The following is a 14,965-nucleotide window of genomic DNA, read 5'->3' as shown; positions in this document are numbered from 1 at the left end:
AAACATAAAAGGTGCACAAACACTATGGAATGGAGAACTGAGAGTAATAATATGATTGCAGTAACACCACCCCTGTAGGATACCCACATACACATGCTTGTACCAAGGGCTCTTTCCTCCTTACCAGTAAGGTAGCCAAAGTCAAAAGTTATAACTCCATTCCCACCCATTCCACTCCCATCCACCACCCCTCCCTCCCTCCCTCTCATCTTGGCACTTTATGGATGACGGATCATCCCTGCATCTTGCCCAGTGTCCTGGATCAGGAGCAATGCAGCAAGGCACAGCACATCCACAGTAAGGCTGCTTCATTCAGTCAGCAACCCCCTTCTCCATCCCCTCATGCAGAAACATTAAAGACAGGGAGAAATCCCTTTGGGCAGTGTCAGAATACCATTCACACATAACTGCTTACTAACCACCCCCCCCATCCCCCACCCACTCCCTTCAATTCATCACATTATTATTTATACACAGCCATTCTCTACTCACCCCTATCTTCTGCCTTCTCCCTTCCTTCCTCAACAGACATCCCCCTCTTGCTCAATGCCCCTTTCACCCCATCCATCCATCTCATCCTCAGTTGCCCCCTCATGTTCACTCCATCCACCTCTGCCTTCCACACTTCTTTTACTTATCTTTCTTCACTCATTCTTTCCATGTGTCCAAACTATACCAATACTTTTTCATCAAGTCTATCTTCCATCTCCTTTTCCACCCCTGCTCTCCTCCTCACCACCTCGTTTCTCACTCTGTCCAACCTTGTAACCCCTACCATACTTCTCAATCATTTAATCTCAAACACATTTAAACTTTTTCTCTCTTCCTCACTTACATTCCATGTCTCTGCCCCATATAGTGTTGTCAGCAAGATCACCCCTGCATACAATCTCTTTTTAGCATCCATTACCAAATATTTATTTCTAATTACACTTTTAGTCCCCCAAGGTACTTACTTGCTTCTCTCAATCTGCATTCTATCTTCACCTCCACTCCCTTTCCTGCCACATGCAACCCCAAATACTTTAAGCTCTCCACTTTCTCCAACCTCTCTCCTTTAAGACTCACTTCCAAATTGCTACCATCCTCTCCCCTTGTACATCTCATTACTTTACTTTTACCAACATTTACCTTCAACTTGTAAGGGGGAAAAGCCCTTGGTATATAGATAGATATCAGCAAAGTGTTTGTTTACATTACCAAGTATTGTTTTTACATCACAAATGGCTCATTTTGAAGGATTACCCATCACAATATGTAATCTCATTAGGGAAATTAACCAGGATGAAACTGTGACTGGAATATGCATTTAGTAGTATGGTCCCCACACAGACTTAAAGATACAAGCATTATAGAAAGATTACAAATGGCAGCAATCACACTAATGTCTAGCGTGGCAGATAATCCATACAAGGAGAGACAAAAAACATTGAATCTGGTAACATTGAAAGGTGGAAGAGAAAGAGTTAACTTGATTATAGTTTTCAGGTCGTTAATGGGGATAGACTATGTTGATAGAAGAGATCTCTTGATTAAGGATGATGGGGGGAAAAGTTTGAGAGATCCTAAAAGCAAATTGAAAAGGACTGAATATCTAAAAAGATGTGAAGGAATAGCTTTCCGTACAGTTGCATAAATACTTTGAATAACTTAAAGGCAATGTAGCCCAAGCTGAAACAACCCATGAATTTATACATACATACATACATACATACATACATACACCAAAGGCTTTTTCCCCCTACACAGGGGGGTTAGCCAAAAAGAAAAAGGCATAGAAACTACTCACATCCATTCCATTTCCTATATATTCCACTCCCCTCCATCTTCCTCCCTCCCTCTTATCTTGGCACCTCCTGGATTTAAATCTAAGTATAATATTTGGAGAACAAGGAGATGTAGCACAAGTTGGAACCATAATAAATTTTAAGCTTGGTATGATAATTGGAGAGAGACAGGAGCCCATGAGCATTTTTCCTTTCCTTTACACTACATTAGGTAAATATAGGTAACAGTGAAGAATGGCACCACACATCAATCCCAAAAACATGATTTTTCTTCCAGATGCATCAGCTTGTACAATTACTTCAAAGAAGACATTGTCTGATTAGAAACCATGAATGAATTTGATATTATATTTTATTGATGGAGAAATATAGAGATGGGACCCCATGAGTATAGCTCCTTTTCTGTAAATTACAATTAGATAAGTATAGGTACGTAAAGAGGTGAGGTGGCAATGAAATCTTGAGAAGAGTACAGTTAGGTTAATACAACACAGAAAACATTTCTAATTTTCTTCTAAGAAAGACATCCCACTCATCTCTCCCGTTACATAACACAAGCTCCATCATCTGAATGCAGGAAAAAAAAAACACTGGCAGCATTCCACCCACACGCAAGAGCTTGCCACCAGATCCATACTACACATCCATACAAAAACATACACACTTAGAACATAAAACAAGCTCTCCAAGATTGACCACTAAAACTCCATCAGACATCAGTCTTATTGAGAAATCCTTCCCTTGACAAGCAAGAATTCCACAAGTACATCTGCATCCAAACTACCATCCAGCTTTAGAACAATACCAATACAAAGAACACCTAGATGCTGTCATCAGAGAGAAGACACTGAACACCTCATTTTGCATTGTTCTACTCTTGCCTTACCCAAATAAGAACATAACATCTTTGATGTGTGACTTGTGAGCTAATCTGGTAGCTGTTGCTAGTTATGTGGGAGCCAAGGGTCTTCTACAGGAGAGACCTGAGGTAGCTGATTGATTGATCTTAAAAGATATCTCTCATAGAGCCTGAGTACCATTGCTAGCTAATGTCGGATTGTGAATTTGCAGTCAGTGAAACTGAAGGATACACTTGATGTTATTAATGCCCTTTTTATATGCAATGTTGTAAAAGATGAAAGCTTAAGAAGGTGCATTCATAATGGCTCTATATTTTATGCAAACTTTGATGCCACAAATTTAATCATTGGTATTTGTTCCATAAAAAAGTAATTTGTAAAAAAAAGGGAATATCAATTCTGCAAGGCAAGATTGAGGTTAGTTGTGATTAGTTGAATTTATACTAAGAAAATTTAGTCATAGTCTAAGAAGTGGACAAAACAGTGCCTTCATTGAAGAACTCAAATGCTTACTCACTTTTATCAACATTGAATAGAACAATGATGTAAACAATGCTATGACCCATAGTAGCCTTTCTGTGTGTATTTAAACCTGTTTCATCTTTTTAAGCACTGATTTGCAAACCCATTTAGTTGAAGCTTTCACTGTTCTAAGCAGCACTAGTTTATTAAAGAAAAATAAAAAGAAACTAATTTTTCTTTTTTCTTTCTACTCGATAGTAATGTTTTACCTTTCTTTTCACCAATCTTGGTAGAAGCTCAGATGGGTAAAATAGGTGTGTAGACAGATTTTTGTACTTTGTCTTCTTTCTTTATAATGTTTTCATAAAAATCCATTGTCTGATATCGGCCATTGTATATGCATGTACATTATTTGTTGTATGATTTATTCCTAGTTATAGTGTAGGGATTATCCAAGGTTGTATTATTTAGGTCAAATATGCACAGATATTAACTTGCTGTTAGATTTTTTAAGAAATTAATGCATTACAATAATTGGAAAGGTGAGAAAAGCATGCACATCATTGCTTGCAGAATAGCTTTGTGAATACTTGCTACAGATGTTACTGAAATTTGTTCTTCATTTCACGTACTGTAAGAGACCTGCACGAATTTATGAACTTATCAATAAATATGTTTGTGTGTGTGTGTGTGTGCGTGCGTGTTTGTGTAACTTGGATCATTTGAGAAATCATGAAAATGTCCAAATTATGGATAATTAATTTTTTTTATTAATTTTTTTCTTTTGAAGATTGAGGGTTAATATAAGTGATACAATATCCATCTTTTTACTATTGTTCACCACAGTTACAAGTATCCTTATTACTAAGTAGTGTTGAATAAAGGTAATTATCAACAAATGCCTGGAAATGAAATTAATCATCAAAACATCTTTAATTCCACTCTCAAAGTCGCAACCACTCATGTTCCCAGCAGCTAGAGACAGCAACAAATAATAGTCACATCCAGGAAGACAGGCACTCTGAGCATATCACCTAGCAGTTGATACAGCAACCATCATGGATGGTGGGCCACTTAAACTGGCCACCAGTACCAACAAGTGGACAATATAGAGTAAAATTCCTGTCTTTTGGCAACTTCAGGGCTGAATAAGTGCTGAAACATTAGATGGTTTTCTAACATACAAATTTTGTAAGGTATAGGCAGATAATAATCACTATGCTGTATATTGTATATTTATGTAAATGAAATGGCTAAATGAATGATGTGAGTGGAGGCTGTAGCTGGGATGGTGAGTGTAAACTGCCGACTGTTGGGCCTGGCAAGTGTGAGCTGCTAGCTTTGGTAATGCAGGGTCTGGTGTGTGTCTATTTTTACTGCACCATGTGCCTACTTGGGCCTGCAAACAAAGAATAAATGCATTCTAGCATGTGCATTGTAGTGTGTATTTTTTCATTCATATGAAATAATGTAAATGCTATATACAATAAGTAACATTTTTTTATGGAAAAGAAATGCAGATTTCTCACCATCCCCAGCCAAAATTCTTTTGAGCATACTTTTGAATAAAAGGCCTCATTCATCTGCATTATAGATTTGACATGGCAGTAAACCATGCTCATTAATCAAGTCTGAAAATGTTGCCACATCTTTTGGCAACACCAGGATTGGCATAATTGAGTTTCACCACTCACATCCAGCTGCCTGGTTCCAAGCTGTTGTCGTTCCTTAGCCAACCATCTGAGAAGGCACCTGGCTCAGTTATTTTCATGTTTTCACAGAACATCTTGGCCTTCTCTATTATTAGTAGGCTTGTCATAGGTTTTCCTTTTGAACACTGCATCACAAACCACTTGGGATCAATGATGGGTACCTGGATGTGGTGGTCCTGTGAGATGGACAATAAAGCTGCCCATTTTTAAAACTCAACGATCCCCTCACCACCATCAGGAGGTGCAGCACTGAAAGTCTGACACTCAGTTTCTAGACTGGCCCAAGCTCTTTCTCTGTCAACTTCAGCTGTACATAAGAACATAAGAATGAAGGAGACTGCAAGAGACCATAAGGCCTACACTAGGCAGCTCCGTATTTCTTACACTTTTTCATATGTGGCAAGCTGACAACCACCGACGGTGACATAGAAACAGTTCCACACTGATAGCACATAGACAACACTCCAAAATTTCTTCCCAGAGAGGTCTGTCAAAGGTTCCAAGAAATGTTGCCAGACACTGTGGGGCTGCAGCTTTCCATATAGTGAAACTCGAGGCAGCAATCTATTGATTGATTGATTTTGCCTCAGTTTTTTTTTTCTGTGATTTCTACTTGAATATCAAGGAATGAAACTCTATTATTGGAATAATCTTCCTTATTTAAGATCATTTCTTCCAGATAATGTAAGTTTTTATATTATTAAAATGTTGCCACCATTAAAGAAAATAATATTATCACTGTATCTTGTACATATGCTTATTTTTTTGCATGTACCATATTTTGTAAAGTGTTATGTTGCATATAGTTGAATTCATAGTAATGCAGAAACAAGTTAGCAAAATCTGGTCTAGGATCTGTTTACATGGGTATGTCTGTACAGTATTTTGCTTCATGAAGACATTCACTCATAAGAAACATCTTTTCAGTTAAGAATCAAATGCTGTTCATGGTGCATATTTCTTGGAGAACATATTACTCCAAACATTTAAAAATATATTTTTAGTTCGGGAAGGTATGTTATAGGAGGAAGTTAAAAGTGAATTTGGATAAGAAATAAGGTGATGAGATGTTTAAGGGGTGAGGGTAGCAGTAAGTTGGAGATAACTGTTAAAGGAAAGAGGTTGGAGGAAGTGGATTTTTTTATTAGGGTCACATGGAGCAGGAAATAGGAGAATGGAGGTTAAGTTTAAACTAGAGTGAAGAAAGCAAATAAATGTCTTGGGGGAATGAAAAGTGTCACGAGAAATAGGGATCTGAGGATGGACACAGAGAAGATCATGTATTTACCTAGTTGTATTTACATGCATACATACATACATACATATACCAAAGGCTTTTTCCCCCAACATGGGGGATAGCCAAAAAGAAAAAGGCATAGAAACCACTCCCACCCATTCCATTTCCTATATATTCCACTCCCCTCCACCCTCCTCCCTCCCTCTTATCTTATTTACCTAGTTGTATTTTACGGGACGAGAACTATGCTTGTAGTGACCCGTTTTTGTATCTCTCCACATCCAGTATGCTCTTTAAAGTCATGTATAGTTCTGGCATTCACTGTTTCTCTGTTCAGTTTGTTCCAGACATCGATCACTCTATGTGGGAAGCTATTTTTTATTTTTTTCAGGTCTCATCTGTAACATTCTTTCTTTAGTTTCTTTTCGTGTCCTCTTGTTTCTCTTCTGTCCCACTTTAATAAGTCGTCTCTATCAAGAACTTCCATCCCTTTCATAATTGTGAAAATGGTCAACAAATTGTCTCTTTTCCTTCTCTGTTCTAGTGTTGACAACTGTAATTTCTCCAATCTTTGTTCATATGTCAAATTTGACAGTGCAGGTGCCATTTTTGTCGCTGCTCTTTGGATTCATTCTAATTTTCTTATGTTCTTTTTTGTGCTAGGTGCTCACATTGATGTAGCATATTCTAATTTCAGTCTTATCAGTGTAACAACTATTTTTTCAACCATCTCCTTATCTATGTAGTCGAAGGCCACTTTCATTGATCTTAATAAGTTGTAAGTCTCTCCAAATAATTTATTTACAGGTTTGTCAGGTGTCATGTCACTTGAGATGATTACTCCTAGATCCCTCTCTGAGGTTACTTTTTTGACTTCTTTGTTTCCAATTTTATATTGTCCTGAAACTCTATTTTCACTTTTTCCAAATTCCATTATGCTACTTTTTTTAATGTTGAAGTTCATCTCAAATCTCCGACTCCATTCTCATATTTTATCCAGGTCATCTTGCAGCGATCTGCAATCTTCTTCTGTTCTTGCTCGCTTGAGTAATTTGGCATCATCAGCAAAAAAGTTCAAGTAGCAATTTGCTCCCTCATCCACATCATTTATGTATATGGCAAACATTAAAGAAGCCTAAATGGAGCCTTGTTGGACACCCCTTTTCACATCTTCCTATTTTGAATTTTTGTCTCTTAAGTACCACTCTCATTTTTCTCCCAGTTAAGAAATCCTTCACCCATTCCAACAGTTTGCTTTGAATTCCTCCTATGTTTTCAATTTTACTTATTAATTTTTTGTGTGGTACTTTGTCCAATGCTTTCTGCAAATCCAAGAAGGCACGATCTGCCCATCCATCTCTTTCTTGTATTATCTCAATTAATCTCGAGTTAAAGCAGATTAGGTTTGTGGTACACGATCTTCCACTTCTAAAGCCAAATTGTTTGGGGTTTATTATTTTATCTTCCAAATGTTTGGTCCACTTGTTCCTGATAACCTTTTCGCATATTTTTACTACAGTGCTTGTGAGGGATACTGGTCTGAAGTTTGTACGATCTTCCCTATTTCCTCCTTTATATATTGGTAATATGTTTGCATCTTGCCACATCTTGTCACCAGTGATGATGTGGTCCAAGAATCTGTCACCTTTGGCTTCGTACTGATCCAACAAGTCCTGACAGACATTCCTTCGGTGGTCCTTTTGGTCATGCATAAGCATTCGTGGAACCCACCTAGCACACACTTTGCTGTATCCTAGGGATGACAACATCGTTTCCAGTGCACTGACACCCACATCCAACTCTACACGCATTTCATTCACCGTTATCCGCCGATCAGTGCTGATAAGTATATCGAGGCGCACTTTGTTTTCCGGGGTGGTGGCTGTGCATGGGCGTCCAGAGCGCACTTTGTCACTCACATCTTTGTCGCCACTCTGAAATCAACGAACCCACCTCCTAACTGTGCTGACATCAACTGCATCGGCTTTGTAAATGTTCACCATGCACCGTGAATGCTGATTGGTTCAGTTTTTTCTGCATGGAGGAATTCAATGATCTGCTTCTGATGCACGTCCATGACAGGGATTGCTTTCTTAGAGTGTCACACCATCAATATCTGCAACAGAGAGATGAAACTTTCAGGTCATGAGTTCAGTCATCTTAACAATGCAATTTGCAATCCCCTCGGATCCCTTCGGGTGGAATAAAAAAAATAGGCATTACTTTTGGAACGACCCTTGTATATGGAGTAAACTTAAGGGAAAATGAGGTAGAATAACAGTAAAAGGGGCATTATGGGCAAGAGGAATGTCTGTTGAATAGGGAATATAGAGGTGTGAGTGGGGAGTGGTTGTGAATCTATGGGAAGTTGATGCAATCGAAAGGGATTTCATTTTGTTTGCTCTGTAAATTCTCAAATGTACGTAAGGGATGGTTGCCATTTAAGGAAGCAGTGGGGATAAATCAGGTTTAAATATTGGTCCCAGCTGTGGACATGCTGTGTTGTGGTGTATTGGCCCTGACATGAGCAGTGGGTTGAAGAATATCCACAGGGAGCTAAAATGGAAGGGACAATTGGGTTTTTAATAGGTGTGAAATGGGTGAAGGGTGGATGTATACATGGGCTCCATTGGCCCCTACATAAAGGGGAAAAAGCCTTTTTGTATGCGTGCATATATGAATTAAGAAAATTTTACTTTATATCTACTCTTCTAAAGGATTTTTTATTTACCTTTAGTCATTATTTTACACTTAAATCTTTAAAATGGGTTGAAATATTATCCAGATCCAGAAGGCTTTGTGCAGTTACTTTTAATGTTAGCTGTGGAATTTATGGAATTTTTTTTTACGACAAAACCATACTAAAACTTTGATCATTTTCACACTTATCCATAGTGGTATTCAAAATGACAATTTTGTTCAATTTTTTTTCAACTTTTCATTCTCCATATTGATTTTTATGTCTGCCAAGTTTATTACTCTTCAGTAATCATTTGTATCCACTGCTATTTAGACCAAATGGATATACTATATGTAATTCCTTGATCCAAAAAGTCTCTCTTTTTTATACTTTTTTGTTTGTCTGATTGTACATCAGGTATTTTTTTGAAAATATGATAAGAGTAGTATTTCTACACAAATCTTCAGTGAAATGTTCATGAAAAAGTGGACATCCAGTATGCACGTGTTTATTAATTGTACTTCTTCTCTGTGCATTGTTACGGATGTATAATTGTTGTTTAGTCTCTCCAACACATTGAGAGAGACAAAGTTTGCATGATGAAAGGTATATTATATTTTTTGTTTTACAATTTGTTTCCAGACCAGTGGTATTTAATGATATTGTATACTTTGCTGGTGATGGTAGATGTGGAAGTAGAACTTTCAAGAAAATTTAAACACACACACACACACACAGAGTAATAGATACATGGAACAAATTGAAAGAGAAAACTGTGAGTGCTAAAACTATGCATGATTTTAAGAAAGAACTGGATGCGGAAAGATACAACTGCGGTTCACTACGAGCATAGCTCTTCTCCCGCAAAATATAACTAGGTAAATAAAAGCTTGGACTGATAGTGATCATTCCAAAATACTGGAAGACACAAAGAATGCATTAATTGAGTTATTGAAAGAAGGAGGAAACATAGTAATTATGGGTGACTTTAACTCAAAGGAAATATGTTGGGAAGAAATGACAGTAAAAGGTGGAGAGGAACTTTGGGGAAATATTCTACTGGATATGACCATTGAATACACATTGACTCAATGGGTGAAGGAAAATACCAGATATAGAAACAATGAAGAACCGTCGAGACTAGACTTAATATTCACATCAGAGCCTGAAATTGTGGACAAAATGGAATACAAGACACCAGTTGGGAAGAGTGACCACATACTAATAGAGTTCAAACTAAAAGAACAAAATGATGTGAGAAAAAAATGAGAAACAGAAAAGGAAGAATAATGTACAACAAAATGGAATTTCGAAAAACTTAGAATTTTTTTTCAAAATGCAAACTGGGAAAAGATTTCAAATGAAGAAACAAATGGAAGAGAAGTGGAACATATTAAAAGAAAAATACAAGGAGGGAACAGATAAATACGTACCAAAGAAGAAACAAAAAAGGGTATACATAAAGTGTTGGTATAGCAAAAAGTGTAGTGAAGCTAATGAAAATCACATGGGTCGGATGGAATTGCAAATTGGATGAACAAAATACACAAGATAATTGATTTCTCACTAAGAAGTAAAAGTAGAGTCAATTCTCAATTAATGAGAGGGTTACGTTCCTGGAGACATTGTGTTAATCAAAATCGCACTAGTTAAATGTATTTTCCCATAGAAAATAATGATAATGGTGGGGGAGGGTTAGGTTCCTGGACACTGGGAAAGTCTTGTCTATTGTGGGATTTTGTTACTCTGAACTTAAATAAACACATTATTAATACATTTGTAGGTTACAGAAACAACAAAAACACACATTCTTTGTATTCATTTGTAGTACACAGTTATTCTATGTGTGCACTCGTCACCAGCCACTCTCCGCCTCACTTGCCTCTTCCTCTGACTCCCGGGCACTCGTAGAACAGAAAACGAGAGTTTACAATCTCTAAATTATTCATCTCTCTGTAACAATTTCTCAAGCTTTTATGACTTATAATCACAGTCTATATACTTAAAAATTAGTTTACCATTAATTATGGGTTGGTGACAGATTTCTTTTTTGTTTTGGTGTAGAACAGAAAACGAGAGTTTACAATCTAAATCATTCATTTCTCTGTAACAATTTTTCAAGCATTTATGACTTATAATCACGGTCCATACATTAAAAATTAGTTTACCATTAACCCCTTCCATACGGTGCCGCACACGTAGGCGTCATGAGGAGCAAGTGGATTCGCGACGCTGCCATATCGGCGTCTTGATTATATTTATTGTAGTCGCCCCTGTGTTTTTACATTCTCCCAAATGCGCCCTTAATCCCATTCTCTGTGGTTTTCAAAATTCGCGGGTGAAAGAGAGAACGATCGATATAAGCGGCGACTATATTTTATGATGCGAATATTATTTCGTTACGTTGTATGGCTGGCATTGGCTGCTGCCCGCGAGATTTAAGTCCCGTATTGAATTGGTTAATTGTGGGTTGGTGACACCGTTTTTGTTTTGTTTTGTTTTGGAGTAGAACAGAAAACTAGAATTTACAATCTCTAAATTATTCATTTCTCTGTAACTTGTACACAGACACTTCCACTCACAGTGCGGGCTAGCTTCAGACTGAGATCAAAACACGAGTGCAGGAGACTGACTGCGTGGAGGCCCTCTCTCTCAGTGCTCCTACCGCCAAATTCAAATCGTGTTAAATCGAAATTGTCGTGTTATTTAAAAAATTCTCCTTAGAATTAACTTGTGTTAAATTGAAAATGTGTTAGTTAAACTCGTGTTAATTGAGAGTTGACTGTATCACAAGATTGGAAAAATGCAAATATTGTGCCAATATACAAAGGAGTGGACAAAGAAAATCCAACTATAGACTGGTCTCCCATACAAGCACAGTAGCAAAAATATGTGAAAAAGTTATCAAAAGTAAGTGGATTAAACATTTGGAAGAGAATAATATACTAAATCCAAAACAATATGGATTTAGATGTGGAAGATCACGTGCTACAAACTCGATTTGCTTTTACTCGGCTAATAGAAATAACACAAGAAAGGGACGGATGGGCAGATTGTGCCTTCTTAGATCTACAAAAAGCACATGATAAAGTACCACACAAAAAGCTATTAAGAAAAATTGAAATAATAGGTGGAGTAACAAGGAAAGTTATTGGAATGGATGAAAGATTTCTTGAACGGGAGAAAAATGAGGGTGGTACTTAGAGACAAGAACTCGACCTGGGAAGAAATGATAAGTGGAGTCCCACAAGGCTCTGTATTGGCTCCGATAATGTTTGCCATATATATAAATGACATGGATGAAGGTGTGGAATGTTATATGAACTTCTTTGCAGAGGATTCAAAATTACTAAAGAAAGTACATAGGAAGATTGTAAGTCACTACAAAAAAACCTGGATAAAGTCTGGAAATGGAGTCAGAAGTGTGAAGTAAACTTTAACATCAAGAAATGTAGTATAATGGAATTTGGAAAAAGTGAAAATAGGATATCAGGACAATAAATTGGTACAAAGGAAGTTAAAAAAGTTAACTCGGAAAGGGACCTAGGAGTAACTATCAGCAATGACGTGGCACCAAACATATTAGCAAAATAGTCTGAGAAACCTTCAATTTCCTAAGATCAATTAAAGTGGCCTTTGACTACTTGGATGACGAAATGGTAAAGAAAATATTAGTCACATAGATAAGACCAAGATTGGAGTACACTGTGACACTATGGACACCCAACACTAAAAAAGAATATAAAGAAATTAGAAAGAATTCAAAGAGCAATGACAAAGATGGCACTAACACTCTCCAAACTGACATATGAACAAATATTGGACAAACTCGAACTACCAATCCTGGAACAAAGAAGAGAAAGAAGAGATCTACTAACAATCTACAGAATCATGAAAGGGATGGAAGTCCTCATTAGAGATAATTTACTAAAGTGGGATAAAAGAAAAACGAGGATATGAAATTAAACTTAGAAAGGGTAGTTATAAAAGAGATCTGAAAAAGAATATTTTCCCACACAGAGTGGTGGATACAAGGACGGGTCACTACAAGCATAGCTCTCTTCCCTTAAAATACAACTAGGTAAATACACGCTACAGAGAGACCCAAATAAGGTTTGGGAATGGAGTCAGAAGTGGGAAGTGGACTTCAACATTAAGAAATGTACTATAATGGAGTTTGGAAAAAGTAAAAAAAGAATATCAGGACATATACAATTGAGACTAAAGAGGCAAAGAAAGTGGGATCTGAAAAAGACCTGGGAGTAATTATCTCAAACGACATGTCCTCTGATAAACAAATAAACAAAATAAATTGTTGGAGAATCCTATTACTTACTAAGATCAATAAAAGTGGCATTTACCTATTTGGATGAAGAAATGATTAGAAAAATATTAGTCACATTAATAAGGCCTAGACTGGAGTATGCTGCAACATTATGGTCACCGAGTAACAAAAAGAATATAAGGAAAATTGAAAGAATATAGAGAGCAACTAAAATAGGACAGAAGAGCTACACGAGGACACGAGAAGAAACTTAAGAAGGACAGTTACAGAAGAGATCTGAAAAAGAATAGCTTTCCACACAGAGTAATAGATATCTGGAACAAACAGAGAGGAAACAGTGAGTGCTAAAACTATTCATGACTTCAAGAAAAAACTGGATGTATTTACCTAGTTGTATTTTACGGGACTGGAGCTATGCTCGTGTTGACCCATTTTTGTATCTCTCTACATCTAGTTTGCTTTTGAATTCGTGTATATTTCTGGCATTAACTGTTTCACTGTTCAATTTGTTCCAGACGTCAATCACCCTGTGTGGGAAACTGTTCTTTTTCAGGTCTCTTCTGTAACTGTCTTTCTTTAGTTTCTTTGCATCCTCTTGTTTCTCTTTTGTCCCATTTTAATAGGTCATCTCTATCAAGAACTTCCATTCCTTTCATAATTCTGAAGTTGGTTAACAAATTTCCTCTTTCCCTTCTCTGCTCTAGTGTTATCAGTTGTAATTTCTCCAATCTTTGTTCATATGTCAAATTTGATAGTGTAGGTGCCATCTTGGTCGCCACTCTCTGGATTCTTTCTAATTTCTTCGTGTTTTTCTTTGTGCTTTGTGGAAAGATACAACAGTGGGTCACTATGAGCATAGCTCTCCTCCCTCAAAATACAACTAGATAAATTAATACAATTAGATAGACACACACACACACACACAAACACACATATATGAATATATATTATATATATATATATATATATATATAATATATATATATATATTAATATATTGATTAGATGTACATCTAAAAATTCCTTTCCTGTATTTTTAAGTTTGTGTATTTAATTGCCCATATGTTTTGAATATGGAATTGTAAAAACTAATGTTATTTCACTCTTTTAATTTCAGTTAAGTACTTAGGTTTATTGGCAATGTCCAAAATTCTTAAGTCCCATCCAAAGTCAGTGCAGTCCCACAAAGATTTGGTTCTACAGTGTCTGGATGACAAGGATGAGTCCATTCGATTGCGAGCCTTGGATCTGCTGTATGGAATGGTAAGTTCGGTAATGTGTATGAAATTGGCAGTTGCCAACAAGTTTATAAAAAAAGATAAATAAATATGAGGATGGAACCTTTATTATACAAAGATAAAGCTATAACAATTGAGATGTTGTACTAACAAAGGCTCCTTCCTCACATGGTGTTTGTTTTGAAACTCTGGTAATATATGATATGTAATGCAATGAATTTTTTTTTATTTGGAATTAATGTTGATATAAATTGGGATTAATGTTCAGGTGAGTAAGAAAACGGTGATGGAGATAGTGAAACGGTTGATGACACACATGGACCGAGCAGAGGGTACTTCTTATCGAGATGAACTCCTTCAAAAAATCATCCTTATCTGTTCACAAAACAATTACCAATTTATTGCAAATTTTGAATGGTAAGTACCCTGCTATAATTGTTTAATAGTTTTTCTTTACCTAAAGGTCTTTTTGATTGTTAGTTCATTTAGCAAGATATAGAACAATGTAGCATAGTTGTATCCATTGTAGAAGGATCTAGAATTAATAGTTTTTGGTTAACCTAAGCCTGGTTAAACTCATGACTGATTCTGTTGTTGATAAAACTAGACAATTTTATTCAGTTGATTTGTTGACCTGGAATTCATGGTTTCTTGGTCATTTGGTAGCTTATATTCTCCAAGGTCTAACTCCTCAGGAGAATAGA

General features: G+C 36.6%; 1 protein-coding gene across 5 annotated transcripts in view; it reads left to right on the top strand.

Annotated features, from left to right (window-relative positions):
- g (adaptor-related protein complex 3, delta 1 subunit-like garnet) overlaps nt 1-14,965 on the top strand; it is a 98,670-nt gene that overhangs the window by 49,977 nt on the left and 33,728 nt on the right. For all 5 annotated transcript variants that reach the window (XM_076204547.1, XM_076204545.1, XM_076204543.1 and 2 more), the window contains exons 10-11: nt 14,141-14,286; nt 14,530-14,678. In XM_076204547.1, coding sequence (XP_076060662.1) covers nt 14,141-14,286; nt 14,530-14,678 — 295 coding nt within the window. The remainder of the gene's footprint in view (nt 1-14,140; nt 14,287-14,529; nt 14,679-14,965) is intronic.

This window comes from Oratosquilla oratoria, chromosome 21 (genome assembly GCF_046742065.1).
Source record: "Oratosquilla oratoria isolate Oo_2021 chromosome 21, ASM4674206v1, whole genome shotgun sequence".
Classification (NCBI taxonomy): domain Eukaryota; kingdom Metazoa; phylum Arthropoda; class Malacostraca; order Stomatopoda; family Squillidae; genus Oratosquilla; species Oratosquilla oratoria.
This window is presented reverse-complemented; position numbering and strand designations above follow the sequence as displayed.